This window comes from Cyprinodon tularosa, unplaced genomic scaffold (assembly GCF_016077235.1).
Source record: "Cyprinodon tularosa strain WSP-4 unplaced genomic scaffold, ASM1607723v1 ctg530, whole genome shotgun sequence".
Classification (NCBI taxonomy): domain Eukaryota; kingdom Metazoa; phylum Chordata; class Actinopteri; order Cyprinodontiformes; family Cyprinodontidae; genus Cyprinodon; species Cyprinodon tularosa.
The window spans coordinates 295008-314822 of NW_024039264.1; the positions used below are offsets into that span (position 1 = coordinate 295008).

Below are 19815 nucleotides of genomic sequence, written 5' to 3' on the forward strand. Positions count from 1 at the left end.
AAATGTCAAAAAAAGCACAGAGTTCAAGACTTTATGGAGTGGACAAAAAACAAAGCCTTGTTTTGGCCTAGAAAACATGCAAGTTTAAACAGACGAACAGGTCCGCCCCTGATGAATGGGGAGTCTTTATAGCTTCATCCAAATAACATTTCATTTAGGGCCCCAATTTCAAACAATCACCTAAGTACGGTTAGCCTGACGTAGTCCTACTCAATTCTAGTCAGAATATGAGTCTGATGCTGCTCCATAGAGCTGTGATTATGGGGCGTGTTTCGAACGAACCAGGAAAAAAAATGCCTCTGCACTCAATTGGATAGACCTACAACCAATAAGAGCAACGGAGTGCGTGACGTATGTTAAGCGAGGCATAGTTGTTGTCCACAAAAATCGAAGCGTACAGTTGCACGCCTAGAATAAGAAGATGAGACTTGATCGCGTTTCTCTGTTCCTCTTTTAAAATTAATTTGCTGTTGATATCTTCTAGAACAGACCTAATAGCAGAATCTACTCACCCAAACTCTCCAGCGGCAGCCATTATTGTTGTCACCCAAGCGCGCTTTGGTCACGTGGTTGATTACGTTACCGTTGATCATCTGTCCATCATCGTATAAAGCCCGCCCTGACAATTTGATTGGATCGCCTGACAGTGGGTGATAATACTCGCGCTACTATGGAGCAGAGCCAGACCGAACTTCCCCGAACTCAAACTTTGTGGGCGGGACTAAGTTCGGAATGGCACCTAGGCTAAAGTACGGTGGCCCTGAAGTCCAAATCTCATCATTACTGTTTTAAACACAACATGCAAATACAAATAAAGACATCAACATTTACAGAAACACAACAAACTTGAAGTAATTTTGCTTTTTCTATTTAAATGTTGAATGAGCAAATATAAGCAGAAAGACTTCTGGTTTAAAAGCCAAACTGTGCCATCACCCAATCAGTAAGGTCTCACATTTCCCATTAATTGTATTATTTGTCTAGATTTTGCCCATATTTAATGGGTAGATAATAGAATCAGTGTGAAGTGGTGAACCGGTGACTGGCTGATGACTTTATAGATTGATCCAAACAGATGAGCTGCTAAATATGCTGGATAAAATAAAAGTGTTTCTGAGACAAAGGGACAGAATACAAAAATAGTTTTAGTCTGGAACTACACAAACTGTAATTTGCCCACAATGGACATATTGGTATGCCTATCAGTGTTTATGACGGATTATCCATTTTGAAGCTCTGCCTTATAATAGATGTAATTTACAGAATTGCCAGATGGAGGCACTGATAGCACATGCTTTTTCTCAGCAATGTGCTGCTGATACATATTTCAAACATTCTGCTGAAAATGAATGTACAATGATGTTTTTAATCAATACAACTGATAATTTTGGTAAAATATATATTATTTCTTTCCATATTCTGTGTTTATTTGGTCGTTTATTAAATATATGTTAATGTGCAGTTTAGTTTAAAGCTAGCACCTGGATGTAAATGTTGATGAGCAATCTGTCAGCTCGTCTTCTGAATTTTATTAACTTAATTGCTTTCAATCCCTGAGATCAAATGACGCGACGGCATTAAGGCGCAGGCCTGCAAGTCATTACCCAGGGGGGAAATACACATCCACACACACAAAATCAGCTTCTTAATTGCAGGTTTCAAAAAGCTCTCCCGCACGCTCCAACGCGCGCGCGGAGCGCGTGCTTCTCTTTCATCTCCACCTGTTCACAGCTCTGCCCGCGCGCTTCGCTCCCTGCCGCTGCTGGTCATGGCTGCGCGCGCGTGAGCAAAATCGAAAGAGAGAGAGCTGAGCCTTTTACGCACAGAGTGCCGCGGAGTAGCCTCATATGACACCGCTGCAGCTCAGCGCAGGCTTCGGCTGGCCGCCCTCAGCCGCTGCTCAATGAAGGGATTATCCGCTCCCTCGCCTCATTTCGCAGATGCTTTTGCACGGATGCTCCCCCCCTCTATCAACCGTCCCTGTCAGTGACTCCATGTTCACCTCGCCAGGACTGCGGACGCTCACAATCTATGATGCTGAGGGGGCTGATCTGAGCGCATTTTGGGAATCAGTGGAGGCGCAGCTGGCCGTCTGGAGAAGTCTTTACGCCCGGATCGGGTTGAACACTGTGGGGCGCGAAGTCATGGTGTCCACGGCGCCGTGAGAACTTTACCTCCCCTCTTTCTCCCCTCCTGGCTTTTGGTTTTAGATGTTCATCATTGGGGTCGTGCTTCCTCGGGAAATTCTCCACCCGATTTCCCCTTCAATTATGTTTACTTTTGCTGCTTTCTGCTACATGCTGTCTCTGGTCCTCTGTGTTTCCCTTATCTTCTTCGCAATATGGCATGTAAGTATCATCAGACCGTGCTTGTTTTTCTTTTTTCCTACAGTGTTTTGTTATCAGAAGATGCGCAGGTGTGTCTCAGTCACCTGAAAAGCAGATGTTTCCTTCTGGATCAGACAGTTGCGCACCTGTATTACCCACAGACATCACCGTGGATCAGTATTACATCACAGTCCTCCTCACCTATGGCCACTTTATTTTGCCCCAGTTAGAGATTCCTGCATGGCTGCTGTCTGCCAGCGCAATTACACAGCCTTCATCTGAGATCAATTAGGAAGTCTTGTAAAGGTTTATCTCCTCTCCTCACACTCCTGCTGCCTTTAATCATGCCCTAGCTTTGCAGCACATCATCATCACTCACTGCAATATGATATCTGAATAATTTGAGCAACATCTCTATCATGCAGAGACTTATGTAAAGACAGATTTGGGTCAGAGTCTGCCCTTTATGAGGAAGGAACACCAGGCCTGATACACTTGGGGTGACCGATCCCCCAGCAGTCTCCACTAATTGTTCTGCATCACTGTGTATTTACCCAGGGTAAAGGGATGTGTCTGCTTACAAAGCTGTAATAACACTTAACAAAGCGACAGAGATGGCAAAACTGGAACTAATTATGCACAAAACTGCAGACCAGGCCAGAAAGAGGCTAAAACACCTTGACATGCTCCCTGATGTATAAAACAGGGCTGAAACAGATCAGAGTTGAATCATTATTCTCTGGTCTCAGCAGGGTTTCACATCGCACCCTGTTTTATTTTTCCATTCTGCTTGAGATGACAGAAAGAACGGAAAGATCTTCCTTCCCTACTTGCAGACACAGAGCATCATAAGCTGGGGGCTCCATTCTGCAAGGAGACATAATTAGGAAGAGGCTTTGCAAGTGTGTGGAGCAGCACGAGCCAAGTGTGCACGTTAACACCAGCCACCTGCCAAAAATACTCCTGAAATTAGGCTCCAACTCTCTGTTTTCCATTCTGGCAGGAAACCCTTGCCTTTTCTTCATTTTACTTCAACATCTCATCTGACTCAAAGATCTGAGAAATGAAGGGAAATGAGGAAAACCCAAACTGATTCCAGCTCCCGCTTGGCCTCTTGGATGGTGAGGTTACTTTTTTTGGGAGGGCATCCCGAGCGGCAGTGCATTGCTAAAAAGAGCAAGCATGCTGAGTCAAACTGCCCAGAGCAAAAAATTAGGCTCTGAATTTGATGAAAGTAAAAGAAGAACTAAGCAACAGAGCAGAGCATACTTAAGAAAACAGGACCAAGAAATGAACAGCCCTGACTGAAGCTCATTAGAAATTCTGCCAGCTGCTGGTATGAGTTCTGAAGCCATGGGTGACAAATGGCCTCACAAAGAAGGACATCCATCATTAAAGGATCATATAAATCAGCTTCCATAGTTCGGATGTAATTAGCTGCATGAATCAATCTGATCTTGGAGCTTTGCTGTAATACTGCTTTAAAGCTACAGTGTGTAATAATTACAGGGATATACGGTCAGAAATGTAATATATTATACATAACTATGTTATTTATCATCATCTACGAGCTCAGCCTCTTAACCTTAATATTTGCGTTGCCTTAGAATTCGTTATTTATAATTACATGGGAGCGGCCATGGAGGCAGACATGGAGGCAGACATCTTTGCGCTACGGCAGCGCAGAGCCAACAAACTAGCGATTGCGAGATCGCCAAAACGTCACAACGATGTAGAAAAAATAACGGGTATATTTATTATCTTAAGTCTACATGAAATCTATACCATATACAGACTAATGAAATACTATCTGTAAAATTATCTATGTGAACAAACCTCATCACTTGAGAAGGTAGGTGATGCGGACGTCGTGGAAGACATTTTGTCCCGTAACGCTCGCCGTACTGTTGGGGGGGAGAAGCGGTGGGGGGGAGATGTTCATGTTGCTGCAGTCTGCAGCCTGACCGCTAGATGTCGCTAAAAGTTACACGCTGTAGCTTTAAAGATTCCAGATACGGTTTGTGGAGCTTTAGGCTCAGAACAATCATCAATCTCTAAATAGGATATAATCATCAGCATTAATAGTAGCAGGGTGCACCAAATGTCTATGTAGCTTCAAGAGTATGTCACAGTGATGGGAGGCAGGTGAGTGCAGTGATTTAACTCCTGCTTCCTCTTTGGTTTACACCAAAAATTTTATTTTTAAATACTTGTCAAAAAAAGGTAATTTATTTAATTCCTTTCTACCATCCCACCCCTGCAATTAATCTGGTTCCTCCTTAGGGATGCTATGAAACAGCGTAGAATCACCGTTTTAATAATCTTAATTGTACAAGCTGTCTACATGAGGGGTGAGGTTGCTTGAGGAACCGAATGCAGAGATGATTTAGGCCGAGATGAGTTCTTGTTAGTTTGATAAAGCAAAATCCAAAAATCCAAATACAAAATACAAGCACCAAAAATCAGCAAACGTCAGGGAAAAACTCAAACGGGGGAGCCAGAGCTGAGGAAGCAACAAGGAACCAGCATGACTGAACATGAGGTGTATAAATGGGAGACTAAACTTAGACCAGGCTAATCAGCATTCATGGAGCAGGTGTGGATGGAAGAGACCAGAAGGGAGCTAGGGAGGGCAACCGAAGACTGCTTAAACTTACAGTACATAAACTGGAAAATAAACTGAAGTTAAACAAAACAGAATAACTGAAAAACAAAAACAAAAAATTCCCAGAAGAGTAGAACCATAACATAAGCATTTTTTAGCTTTTAGTAAAGATAAAATTGCACAAACTAAAGAATAAATTGTTCAGACTTTTGAGTCCTGATTGCTGAGTTGTTTGACCCTGTAGTAGGGCTGGGTATTGTTCAAACATTTTCGGTTCCGGTACCAATACCGATACCTTCACTACGATACCGGTTCCTGAATGATACTTTTTTCGATACCAGTTTTATAATATCAGTTCGAAGAAAAAGAAAATTACACAACATAAAAAAGTACAAATCTTGAGATTTATTTTAAGCTCTGATTTTTCCATTTACATTTTTCCTCTTACATAAAAAAAAAAAAATCAGTGTCTAATATTCACTGTTACATTGTGAGGACCTTTTTACTTAGCAGTTTTCCTTTAGAAAAATTACCATGTCTGACAAACAAGTCCGTTGAATGGGATCCTACTGACAGCGCACCGCTGGTATGTGGGGGTCTGAGCGGCTCCCACAGAAATATTGGAAGGCAGGATGAACTGACTGCACTGATTAAGTTTTTAGGTGGATTTTCCCACTTAAAAACATAATAAAACTACTTTATTCCCACTGATCACAGCAAATATAGCTGCAAGGCAAATAAAGGATAGAGTAGCTCCGCCCAACGCGCGTCAGAGCCACTTTTCGACCGCGCAGCCAGAGCAGCAAAGCTGCTTCAGCCGCGCGTCAGAACTAACTGGTACAAGCAGCAAAAAGGAAGCAGCAGACGTGATTTTGCTGCTCCTGCTGCGTCCAGTTTGAAAGCGGCATGATTCACTCCGCTCTGGCTTTGCTCTGCCCACGGGCTGCTGAGAGGAGGATGGTCGCGCCGGCTGCGGTCCGCTCTTCTTGCAGTCAAACACCGAGCAACTTTCTGCTCTTAAATTGTTTCCGTGAACAATGTATTGCATTGCGCACTATTGGCATCAGTCTTAATAAAGTGAAGCCACACTTTTGACCTGGGGGGCATTTTAAAGGGGTTCCACGACGCTCGCAACCAGTTCACAACAGATACACATGAACCCTGGCTGTAGGCGTGACCACCTGTGTATTTTTCCTGGATGACGCAATCACGTTAAGTGTTACAGCCAATCACCGAAACTTGGTACCAGAAAGACGAGGCATGTTTCGATACTCTGTAGAACCGAAGCATTTCGGTCGGTACCATAAAAGAACCGAAGTTCGGTACCCAGCCCTACCCTGTAGTGTTTTTTTATTTTTTTTGGTTATTATGCATCTTGTTAATGTTGGTAATTTTTTTTCTACTTGTTTTTCAAGTCTTAAAATTGCCTTTTTCCTTCCTGGTTTTGACTTAGGTCTTTGCAAATTGTGACTTTTTCATCTGCGTTCATAACCCCTATGCTTGTCTTTACATTTAAATAATTCTTATGTCTTTCACTTTTCTGTCTGAAATCTTCCAGACATTTAAGTTTATTAGGAAATCCGCCTATGGTTATAAACTGTCAGAAAGTAGTTTGAATTAGCTGCATGATGTAGGAAGCTCCAAAGTTGACTGACATGCAGGTTTTACCTGTGAGCAAGCGGTTCTGCAGTGCTCAAATCTTACTTTTACTGTCATCTAATAGGATTTTTTACTCCTTATATCAGCAGCTTGTATTTTTGAACTAGCTGATGCTGTGACAAAATGTGTAGCATTATTCATGACTCTGACCACTGAACTTGCCCAGTCAGACAGCACTCACACACAGCAAGAACACACAGTACATGACTGATTTTATAACAGATTCGGCAGAATATAGTTGGAAATCAGCAATACGCTGCACCACCCCATAAAAACAAACAAAATCATCAAAAATGTCATGTCCATATTCATCATATTAAAGCCAGATTTCCAGAACAATTAGTTTGAGGTATGATTGGATCATTCATTTATTTTCCAGTAGGGAGACATGCTTTTTAATTTGATAAAAAGTACATTTTTTTCTGCTCAGAAATTCATTTTTATTATAATTGTGGTTTTAGAAAAAAAAAAAAAAAGGAAAACTTCTCAGCTATTACAAGCTCATTTGGCATCTCAGCTGGACGCATTGGCCCATTAGGAATAGTAACTGTAATATCAATAAAAAGCATGCCCCAGGACATAAAATACACTTTCAGTGTTACACCGTCTCACCAGACAGGAGTCAATCTGCTCCTTATGGTGAAATAAAACACTGCTAATCCCAATGGGAGCACAGACATAAGAGATTACAGAACCATTTTAATTAACATACAAGGTGAACTGCGACCTCTCCTGAGCTGCGCGGCTGAGCGCTTCAATGATCCCGCTTAACTCAAGCAATTTTCTTCTGGTATAAAGACAGCAGTAATGTACTGTAAGTGTCATTAAACCTGTCCGCCCAGTAGACATTCCCTACTGAATCTAGAATAGATGGAAAAGCAAAATCATGAAGCAAAGGGGAGAATGACAGACTTTCACTATCCCATTGAGGACTTCTCTGCTGGGACTACCTGAGTATGATTATGGTACAGACTGTTTGGTCTTCGAATATTCAGGAAAATCCGTGCTTTAAGTATAAGCTTGTTATTTTTGTAGTTGTTCATTATTGAAAACAGATGTTTAGCAGATATGTGATTAACTGGGCAAATACAAATACAATCAGACAAAACTTTAACAATGTTTTTGAAATGAAAATGAATTTAAAAAACTTTTTTTTTACAACAGAATACATGTTTAAAGGGGTTATATCTTCAAAATCAGTTTCTTTCTTTGTATTGTATATAAATTAATAATTTCAAATTAAAAGTTTGCTCAGGAAACCAATTAAATAGAGCTCTGTGCATTACATGGATGAAATGATCCCAAAGTTGTTATTTTACAATCTATTTTCACTCTTAAAGTGTAACTTACCCAATGGGCTGACGCCTTATTAGCTTTAGCCACTTGCTTTAAGGTGCTGAATAAGCAAAGCCCTACAAATGTGCTGCAGAGGCAGCTGAGGACAGAATGACCCTTATGGAGCTAAGTCTCTACGTTAGATGCTTTTACATCTGAACAGGGACTTTGGTTGAAAAGCTGCTTTTACATATTTAGTCATACATCAATAAAATAAACTTAAGCCAGAAGACGTGAAAGGTCTTGGTGGTTGATCCACTGACAAGTCTGTTATGTAATTTGAAGCTAAGCCATTCAGTGATTTATTGAATAACAGAAGTATTTTAAAGTCTGTTCTCTGAGATACAGGGAGCCAGAAGAAGGACTGTTGAACCGGGCTGATGTTCTCTACTTTTTTAGTTCCAGTGAGCATGCAGGCAGTAGCATTCTGGATCATCTGCAGCTGTCTGATCCACTTTAAGGCAGACCTGTGAAGGCACAGCTGCAGGGAGCAATTCTACTAATAGCAAGATGATCAAAGAAGGATTTAGTTGTTTTTTTTTAACTCAGACCTTTAATCCTGTTTTCTAGGTGATATAAAGCTGACTCTGTTCATGTCTTGACAGTATGAGCCTTTTGACCTTTTAAAAGCTCACCCAATTGTCCAAAAATTCAGTTTGTTTTCTTGTAATCTAAGACAATTTTGTCACGTGTTGGCGTCTTCTAGAACACTTTAATGGGTTGATAATGCTAATTTTTTTCCACCTTTACCCGATGTATTCCAACATCCAGCTGCCATGCACGTGGGCATTGTCAGTTTCACTATAGCTCTGGTGAATTTCAATGGTAAAGTCCTCTGGAAATCTTCAATAATTGTTGTTGATTCCAGATGTGTCTAGTAGTTCCCATTGATTTTGCTTGTAAAGCGGGGAGAATGGCGCTAGGCTTACCGCACCGTGACGTCACTGCTGGAAGATGGCAGGAGGGAGGGGTTACTATATTTGGGAAAAAATGGCCACTTAGTGACTGCAACGAAAAGTATTATTTTTTTTTATGTTTTATTGATTATGCTAAATTCATTAAATCACAGCAAGCAAATTCCTTTTAAGTATAAATATTGATCCATTGATTATTCCTTGTTGACTGTACTTTTCCTTTAAGTGTAGGAAATCCAAACCCCTTAAAAAGAAATGTGTTCAAAATTGACTTAGTAATAGTAGCTCCACCATTACTGTTGATTACTTTATACATTTGGTTTGTAATGCTTTATGTAACCGTTTCCAAAAAGTTACTGGGACTGTCTTCAAGTAGAGGAGATTCTTTTTTGAAGGACATCCACCATCTGGAAACCCAAAATGTTTTCAATAGGATTGAAATCAAGGAAACATGGAAGATGGTGAAACAGTTTGATGATATTCTCCTGGAAAAAAGTGTTGGTCAGACAGCCATAGTGATTTGTACAGTTGTCCTGTGGAAAAACCCATTCATTGCCTCACAGATGAGGACCCTCAGTCATGAGGGATGCTTACTGGGCATCTCTACATAACCTGCTACTGTTTAATATTCCTTCACAACCTCTCTATTGTTCATTGAAGCAAAAGCACCTCTGATCATGATGGCGCCCCCTACATTGAGCTGCATTATAGAACATCTCAGGTGGCTTCTTCTCGTCATTCCAGTGACATTGGAAGCAACCAGGACCTCATGAGAGAATACAACTTTCCTCCACCTTTGAATATCCAATGTTTGGTGCTTCCCTGCAAAGTCTAAACTGGCAATTTTTGTGGCATTGAAGAAGATGAGGCCTTTGAAGACATTTTTTGTATGTTAAGCCCTTCCTTTGCAGATGCAATTTGATGGCTATTGGGCTGTAAGCCAGAACAGTAATGTCATTCATTTGGGACCAGGATCTTTCTGTGTCTTGATAGATAATCATTCAGCTCCTCTGGCTCAAGCGTCAATAAAATTTTTTAGGATCTATTACTAGACTTTTGTTCTGTTTTATTCCATAACCCTGAGGATTTTTAAAAGAAATGCAGAATGACTGTCTTATTGTGTCCAGCATCAGCATCTCACCAATCCTACCACGTTCAATTATTTTTCCTTTGCCATCAAGAGATTTTCATAATCTGATTACTTGACAGGAAATAACATGGAATCCAAATGTTTGCAAATTTTGGCTTTTAACGGCTGTGGTCTTAAACCTTTGATTTGCTGATAAAGAGCCTACATGAGTTAATGTGTTGTTTTCAATAAACTACCCACTCACAACCTCTGGATTTTTCATAAAATTATGATCATGAGTATGTACAGGTGCTGGTCATAAAATTAGAATATCATGAAAAAGTAGATTGATTTCAGTAATTCCATTTAAAAAGTGAAACTTGTATATTATATTCATACATTACATACAAACTCATATATTTCAGATGTTTATTTTGTTTAATTTTGATGATTACAAATGACAACAAATGAAAATCTCAAATTCATCATATCAGAAAATTAGAATATTGTGAAAAGGTTCAAAATTGATGGCCCCTGGTGCCACACTCTAATCAGCTAATTAACTCAAACCACCTGCAAAAGCCTTTAAATGGTCTTTCAGTCTAGTTCTATAGGCTACACAATCATGGGGAAGACTGCTGACTTGACAGTTGTCCAAAAGACGACCATCGACACCTTGCACAAGGAGGGCAAGACACAAAAGGTCATCGCTAAAGAGGCTGGCTGTTCACAGAGCTCAGTGTCCAAGCACATTAATAGAGAGGCGAAGGGAAGGAAAAGATGTGGTCGAAAAAAGTGTACAAGCAAGAGAGATAACCGCACCCTGGAGAGGATTGTGAAACAAAACCCCTTCAAAAATGTGGGGGAGATTCACAAAGAGTGGACTGCAGCTGGAGTGAGTGCTTCAAGAACCACCACACACAGACGTATGAAAGACATGGGTTTCTGCTGTCGCATTCCTTGTGTCAAGCCACTCTTGAACCACAGACAGCGTCAGAAGCGTCTTGCCTGGGCTAAAGAGAAACAGGACTGGACTGCTGGTGAGTGGTCCAAAGTCATGTTCTCTGATGAAAGTAAATTTTGCATTTCCTTTGGAAATCAAGGTCCCAGAGTCTGGAGGAAAAGAAGAGAGGCACTTCATCCACGTTGCTTGAAGTCCAGTGTAAAGTTTCCACAGTCAGTGATGGTTTGGGGTGCCATGTCATCTGCTGGTGTTGGTCCATTGTGTTTTCTGAGGTCCAGGGTCAACGCAGCCACATACCAGGAAGTTTTAGAGCACTTCATGCTTCCTGCAGCTGACCAACTTTTTGGAGATGCAGATTTCATTTTCCAACAGGACTTGGCACCTGCACACAGTGCCAAAGCTACCAGTACCTGGTTGAAGGACCATGGTATCCCTGTTCTTAATTGGCCAGCAAACTCTCCTGGCCTTAACCCCATAGAAAATCTATGGGGTATTGTGAAGAAGAAGATGCAATACACCAGACCCAACAATACAGTAGTAGCCATTAAAAATGTCCCAACTTTCCTTGATGGGTCCTTGGCTGGTCTCCTACAGTTCCTTTTTAAACATCAATATTTCTACTAAAATAGTCTTGATGATTTGTGGACATTAAGATCTAAAGAGAAGTGTCATCTCCTGGTCAGACCCTGTAATTCAGTGAAAGGGTGGAGTCAAATATGCATGCACAGGGGAAGGCCAGTGACTTGAAGTCGGAGGGGATTTTGCTAAGAATCGCAGGGTAGTGGGCTTCCATCCGGCTGGCGTTTGACTGGGTAGGGCCATTTTGAATGGCTGCTACTGTAAATGTATGAAGTTAAGATTCAGTGTAATTACCAATGATTCTCTGATAATATTTATTGGGTCAGCGAAGCTTCTCCCCAAACCAGTTTTCCCATGAATTTTGCTTGGATTTCATAAAGGTATTTGTGTATGCATACAGTAGTGGTGATTTTGGCCAGTTGCTATGTTGAACCCTAACCCTTGTCACTGTACACGAAGCATGTATGTATGCCTAAATGTTTATTGTGTGCATTGTTCTTTTAATATGAAAATTGCCCCACCAAGAAACCTTTTTTACCTGCCAACAGATAAGACTTTTTTCCCCTATCCTCATAACCCTTTAAGAATATATTATTTTCTTGTAAATTTTAAACTTGTGTCTTGAGTTAGATAGATGGTTTTACAAAGCCATAAAGGTAACTGATAATCCACTGTTGAAAATGTAGTTAGACTTGTGTAAAAGAGTTTTGTTAAGTTGGCTTTTGGATTACACTTTGTTGTCAAAGCAAACTAGAGTTGGGACAATTAGATCTCAATTTTAATGGAACATATTGATGTATAGCATCAAATACATCTAAGAAGCAGTATGGGAAACTTTAAAGGTATACATATATATGTTCAGATTGTTGTCTAGAGATTGAACCTTAGTAAAATCATTAAAGGAAACAATCATAAGTTAAATGAACATATTTTAGATGTAGTCAATGTTAAGCTAATTCCTTTTCTCCTGATTAATTAACTTGCCAATTTAATTTACCCAAGAGTTCTCTGGGGGTTTGTGCTCAAAATAATTGGCTGGAACCTTTTTTTTTTTCAGCAGTTACAAACTCTATTTAAATGATTTTGGTATGAAAATAAATAAAACAGAATATTTAATCAGAGATTTAAGTATCACAACAGCTGCGGCTGTGGCAAAGAATACACAGAATATAAACCTTCTAGAAATATAATAAATAAGGCTAGTAATTATTTAAAACTTTGAATCCAATATTAGGCATTACTTGTGCAAAATCACTGTGATAAATGAAAACAAGCTAACAGAGGTTTTAATGAAGATATTTGTGGGTTTTTTTACCCGTTTTTTTACCATCTATAAAAATAGTTATTAGCTGCAAAACCCATAATCTCATATTGATATTTTACATATACAGTCATACAGTGTGATTGTTTATAAATTCATATTTAACCATTTTTAGGGGTAAGAATTTAAATAGAGATCATTGTCTCCCCTTTTTTATACTTTTTTTTCACAAGGATACACACGATAATTTAACTTTTGAGCATATGGATGTAGTGTAAATGGCTGGTTATCCTCCCTCAGCAGTGTTTCGCAGTGAGGTTGTTCCAGATATTTTTGATTTATGCCCAATATTGTAGTGTGGTCTGTGCTATGTTATTCCACGCCACAACGCAAGAGGGACAATCAGGAACTAGCTGTGGCTCTAGATACGGCTGAGGTGGTGAGGAAGTGGGGGCAAGTTTGTGTGACAAAGGAGGGACATGAGGGCGAAAAAGAGCGGGGATCCAGGTGGGTAAAGGGTCCCAGCATTCTCACGCATCTCGCTCTTCTAGCTGGTCCACCTTTGAAAGTTGTTTTCAACAATGGCGATCATACAAACAAAACAAACTGGTAAAGTACCGAACAGGAAATACGTATAGCGTAGAGTGGATGTGAATTTGACCAATCAGATGCCTCCTGTCTGCGGCACTGTCTCCGATTATCTACAATTTTGGAGAGGTTTAGCAGAGTGTCTGCGGCAAGGGTGGGGGCACATTTGAATTGATACATGCAGACGACCTGGTTGCTGGGTATAAATCAGCCTTTAGCATCACTTAGCCATGGTTCATTTATCATTGTCTCCCGGTCTCTTACACGATAGGGAAAAAATGACTGAAACAGAAATACTTACCGAATTCCTGTAAGTGACCATCTCATCTTTGTCTTTTCCATTTCAAGGGTAGCAAGATTGAGTAATCCTTCTCCGGTTGACCATATCTTCTGTATCTTATACTGTCACACCAACTACCTTCATTTTACTCCATCCATAAATCTCTAAGCGTCCTGCCTGGCAGTTCCAGGCTCAACATCCTTCCACCAATGTACTTACTATCCCTCCTTTATGCATGTCCAAACCATCTCAGTCTGAACTTTCAGGTTTTGTCTCCAAAACAACTAACATGAGCTGACCCTAATATGTACCTATTACGTATTCATCCTTTATCTGTGCTGCTTCCCGCTCTGCCTCCTGTCTCTTCCTCAGTCCCACTCTCAACCCATACATTATTGTGCTGATATCATCACTGTCTTGTAGATCTTTCCTTTCATTTTCACTATTGCTCATTTTTCACATAAAACACCTCATACATTCGGACACACTTCTTTATCAATTTTCCATACCTGCCGCTGCTCTGCACTGTTCATCCAAAGTACCTTAAATCCTCCACTTCTTTTTTTCTGTTCCCTGGGACCTCTTTGCTCCACTTTAATCTCTTGGAGGTAGGTATTGCAGATCATCTAAGATGACACATCATTGGGAGCTATGACAAAATGGTTTGATGTGTCTGTCAGTATTATTTCTAGAGTATGGAGGACATACCAGGAGATGTAGAGGTGGCCATAAGAGGGCAACAACTGAGCAGTAGGAACGCTTCATGAGTGGTCGATGAGTGGAACCAGGGGCAGATTTAGGAGGATGGGGGCCCCTGGGCTGGAGTCAGGATGGGGGCCCCTGGGCTAGAGTCAAAAAAAAAAAAAAACAAATATATATATATATATATATATATATATATATATATATATATATAGTATGTGTTTGTTTTGTTTTAGAGGATGAGCAGAAAATGACCGAACAGTAAGTTTTGACAACTTACAACTTTAATAAGCCAGTTGTCACAAACTACAAACAACTCTGGAGGAAATAAATGTAAAAAAAAAGTACTTCTCTGCCAGTCAGACAGAACATGGATATAAACAATATAAAAGAGATCAGGCATACTGTAGTTTTCAGAAAACATCCTGACCCAGGTAAGTCCAAAGTGCTGTCCAGTCCAAAGCAGAGGTGGACATGAACATGAACAATTTTCATCTTCTAGACCAAGGTTTTTACAGAGAAATTTTGAAAAATATGAAGAACAAAATACAGATTTCCATTTATTAATGACACTTTTTCATTTAACTTCTTTGTAGGAACTCGAACGCAAACAAAATAAGAAAACAATACTAAACCCTGAAAAGTTTGAAACTTTGAGCCTGTCTTATAATGCACATGCACAATCTTTGTTTTGTATCTACAATCATTTAAATTTTTACTTTAATTTAGCAGATAAACTTTAAAAAAGACCAAGTTTGTTTTCAAATTATTTTACAGACCCAAAGTTCTTTTGAGATAATTTTAACCCTCATGTCAAAAAGTTTGGACACCACTGCCCTACCCAGTAACACCAAGCCCTTTCAGTAATGAGTGAAAGGGTTATCAGACATTTAAGCTTAGTCTGATATGAAATTTGAAAAGTTGCCCACTTTTCTGGATTTTTTTACTGCAAATTCCTTGACAAGATCACTGAAGTCCAGCTTTCTCACTAGATCACTCTCAATAGACATGAGAGTCAAATGGTTCAGTCTTTTGTAATGAGACAGAGACTGGACCCAAATAAACCCAGACAGGTCAGTGACATTTTACTTTGAAGATTTATTGAGAGGGTTAATCAGAAAGCAGGGCTGGATCTGTGTGGGCAACTGGTTGCAGGAAGACAGGCGGGTAGATTGAGGGAGGATTACCAGTTTATCCAGGACGGAGAGGCAGGCAGTCAGGCGGAGCTTTTCAGAGTCAGAGATCCAGAGAGGGGGAGGCAGGCAGGCAGAATCAAACGGTTCGGGCAGGCTCGGAGTCAGGGGGCAGGTCGGGTCGGAAACGGATAGGCGGTCAGGTTCTTCCTTTGATGCTGGATTATTCGTAGCTGGTTGGCTTGAGATAATCTGGCACAGAGGACAGATCTGATGGGGCTTTTAAAGTGCTGGAAGCAGGTGACTCCAGTCAGAGCTGATTGCAGATGAGTGGAGCAGAGCAGGTGCGTGGACTCAGTGATCAGGCCAGAATCAGTGCAGAAACCATTACAGAACCCCCCCCTCAAGGGCGGATTCCAGACGCCCTTTTGGGCTGGTCAGGATGGGCCCTGTGGAAATCCCGGATCAAGGTTTTGTCCAGGATGAAGCGGGAAGGGATCCAGGATCGCTCCTCGGGTCCATAACCCTCCCAATCCACCAGATATTGGATGCCCCTGCCCCTCCTCCTGGATCTGAGAATGCGCCTAACTGAATAGGCAGGGCCCCCATCGATCAGACGGGGGGGAGGTGGGGGTCCGGCAGCGGGCACAAACCTTGAGTCTCTGACCGGCCTGACACGGGAGACGTGGAATGTGGGATGAATTCTCATCGTCTGAGGGAGGCGAAGCCGGACAGCCACTGGATTGACCACCTTGGAGATAGGGAAGGGCCCAATGAATCGGGGTGCCAGTTTCTTGCAATCCACTTTTAAAGGTAGATCCTTGGTGGAGAGCCAGACCCGGTCTCCAGGTTGGTAACATGGAGCTGGAGACCGCCGGCGATTGGCATTTCGAGCCTGGACCTGGGATGACTTGATGATGGCTCTCCTTGCCCTCCTCCAAGCACGCAGACATCTAAGGGCAGACAGACGGGCTGACGGTACTCTGGACTCCTTCTCCTCGACAGAAAAAACTGGTGGTTGAAAACCATACACCACATAGAAGGGTGAGAGGCCGGTGGAGCTGGAGGGAGTGGAGTTGATGGCGTGTTCCACCCAGGGTAGGTTCTGCGCCCACCTAGTGGGGTCGGACTCACAGAGGAGTCGAAGTTTTGTCTCAACCTCTTGGTTCATATCAGTCTGTGGATGGAAACCAGACGACAGATTAACAGTTACCCCTAACAAAGAGCAGAACTCCTGCCAGTAACGGGCCACAAACTGAGGACCTCTGACGGACACTATGTCAGCCGGCAGTGAATGCAGACGGAAGACCTCCTTAGCCAGGATTGTGCCCATCTCCTTGGCAGTGGGGAGCTTAGGTAGAGGGACCAGGTGGACCATTTTAGAAAATCTGTCAACAATGGTTAAAATGACAGAGTGACCCTCAGAAACTGGTAACCCTGTGACAAAGTCCATGGAAATGCTAGACCATGGCCGAGAAGGAACGGGGAGAGAGCGGAGCAGACCGGACGGAGGTCGCCTGGAGACCTTGGCCTGGTTGCATTGAGGGCAGGCTGCAACAAACTCCTTAACGTCCCGAGTCAAAGTGGGCCACCAAAACTGGGACCTGATGATTCTGACTGACTTAGTGTAACCAGGATGACAATACAGACGAGAGCAATGACAGAAGTTAAGGACTTTATTAATCAGAGAGTCTTTGACATAAAGCCTGTCCCTGGGGCAGGCCTCCGGAATCTGTACTCCCTCGAGAGATTTTTTGACCTCCCCCTCCAGGTCGAGCCTCGTGATGGCACACCTAACGGTGTCAGGGAGGATGTACTCCTGAGCCTCCTTGGAAATCTCCTCCCCGGTCTCGAACATCCTGGACAGGGCGTCTGGTTTCCTGTTCTTGGACCCCGGCCTGTAAGATAGGGAGAAGTCAAAACGACCAAAAAACAGGGCCCACCTGGCTTGCCTGGGGTTAAGTCTCTTTGCAGTCCTGAGAAACTCCAGATTCTTGTGGTCAGTCCAGACCAGGAAGGGGAGCTTAGATCCCTCTAGCCAGTGTCTCCACTCCTCCAAGGCCAACTTAACTGCCAAGAGTTCCCGGTTTCCCACATCATAATTGCGCTCAGAGCTAGACAGTTTCCTGGAGAAAAATGCACAGGGGTGAATGCGGCCGTCACCGGCTCTCTGACTGAGGATGGCCCCGACTCCAGAGCTGGAGGCATCCACCTCCACAATAAACTGCTTGTCTGGGTCAGGGGAGACCAAAACCGGAGCTGACGTGAACAGGGATTTGAGCTGCTTAAATGCCCTGTCAGCCTGGTAGTTCCAGAGGAACTTAACTTTGCTAGAGGTTAGGGCATGAAGGGGAGCACATACCTGACTAAACCCACGGATGAAACAGCGGTAGAAATTAGCAAACCCCAAAAACCTCTGGAGTTGCTTTCTGTCTGAAGGAACAGGCCACTCAGTGACTGCCCGGACCTTGGCTGGGTCCATATAAATCCTCCCTGGGGATACCATGAAGCCAAGGAAGGACATGGATGTGACATGAAATTCACACTTCTCTGCTTTAACGAACAGCTGGTTTTGGAGAAGGCGGAGTAAGACAGCACGGACATGTTTCCTATGGGCTGAGAGGTTTTCAGAATAGATTAGTACATCATCAATGTAAACAAAAACAAACTGCCCAATCATGTCACGGAGAACCTCATTAACAAGGTTCTGAAAAACTGCTGGGGCGTTTGTTAGGCCAAAAGGCATGACCAGATATTCATAGTGGCCAGAGGGAGTGTTAAAGGCAGTCTTCCACTCGTCACCCTCCCTAATGCGGACCAGATGGTAGGCGTTCCGCAGGTCCAATTTAGTGAAGATCTTGGCCCTCTGGATCTGGTCGAAGGCCGAGTTCATAAGGGGAAGTGGATAACGGTTCTTAACAGACACCTCGTTGAGCCCCCTATAGTCAATGCAAGGTCTGAGGGACCCATCCTTCTTACCCACAAAGAAAAACCCAGCACCAGCAGGGATGAAGAAGGACGAATTATCCCTGCCCTGAGTGACTCATTTATGTATTTCTGCATTGCCTGGGACTCAGGTATGGACAGAGAGTAGAGTCGACCCCTAGGGGGGGTTGTTCCCGGTAGCAGTTCAATGATGCAGTCAAATGGACGGTGAGGCGGTAGGGCTGTGGCTCTGGACTTATTAAAAACCTCTTTAAGATCATGGTAGTCTGCGGGGACCCTAGAAAGGTCAGGGTAAACCTCCTCCACCTCATTCTCTGCAATTAAAAGAGGTTGGGCAGACAACAAACAGGACTGAGAACAGGAGGGAGCCCAACCCATGACCTCCACTCTTCTCCAGTCAATCAGGGGATTGTGTCTCCGGAGCCAGGTGACACCCAGGACAACAGGAACCTGTGGGGAGTCAATCATTATGAAGGTCAAAGTCTCTCTATGGTTACCTCCGACTAGCAGTTCCACCGGCTCCGTGACGAGGTGAGAGTGGTTCAACCGGTGGCCATCCAGGGCGAGGACACTGTGAGGTGACGAGCCCGGAAGGAGTCCAATGTTCAATCCTCTAGCGAACCCCTCGTCCATGAATTCAGTGTCTGCCCCAGAATCAATAAGGACAGACAGGTTATGTGTTATGGCTGAAACAGTCAAGGTAGCAGGTAGTAAGAGGTCTGGGGAGACAGAGAGTGTAGTGCGGCTCAGGAGGGATCTCCCCCCCCTACTGAGCCTTAGCTTTTACTGGACAGGTGCCAATGTAGTGACCCACTGCTCCACAGTAGAGGCAGAGGTTTAATTGACGCCTGCGTTGGCGCTCCTCACTAGACAGCTTGCTCCTCCCCAATTGCATGGGTTCAGGATCAGCTGCGCTTTGGAGGGGTGAAGCCTCTGCTGGTGCAGAGAACGACCTGGGGAGAAACTGGTTAGCTGCTCGGCGTTCCCTTCGACGTTCCATAAGTCGAAGGACAATCCGGGTTGCCAGATCCTCCAAGTCCTTTAGTGACCGTGGGAAATCCCGGGTGGCGAGTTCATCCTTTATCTTTTCATTTAGTCCAGTAATAAAAACATCCATCAGGGCATGCTCATTCCAGCGGCTCTCAGCTGCTAAGAGATGAAAGTCAATAATATACTCAGAAACAGACTTATCACCCTGCCTGAGGGTTAGGAGCCCCCTGGTGGATTCACGGCATGGTAGCACGGGGCTGAAAACCCTGATCATCTCCTGGGAGAAATCGTCATATGAGTGGCAGATATCAGAGTCATTCTACCATTCAGAAGTTCCCCACAATCTTGCCTTACCGGTCAGCAGGGAAATTACATATGCAACCCTGGAGCGGTCAGAGGGGTATGCGGATGGCTGTAACTCAAACTGGATCTCACACTGCGTGAGGAAGGCTCGGCATTGGTC

At 43.0% G+C, this 19815-nt stretch overlaps 1 protein-coding gene across 5 annotated transcripts in view; it reads left to right on the plus strand.

The window, feature by feature from the left end:
• Nucleotides 1–1625: 1625 nt before the first annotated feature.
• cnih3 (cornichon family AMPA receptor auxiliary protein 3) overlaps nt 1626–19815 on the plus strand; it is a 135894-nt gene continuing 117704 nt past the window's right edge. The window contains exon 1 of one of the 5 annotated variants that reach the window (XM_038304310.1): nt 1626–2348. In XM_038304310.1, coding sequence (XP_038160238.1) covers nt 2211–2348 — 138 coding nt within the window. In that variant the 5' untranslated portion in view covers nt 1626–2210. The remainder of the gene's footprint in view (nt 2349–19815) is intronic. The other 4 variants (XM_038304311.1, XR_005282405.1, XM_038304308.1 and 1 more) reach the window with 4 other exon arrangements.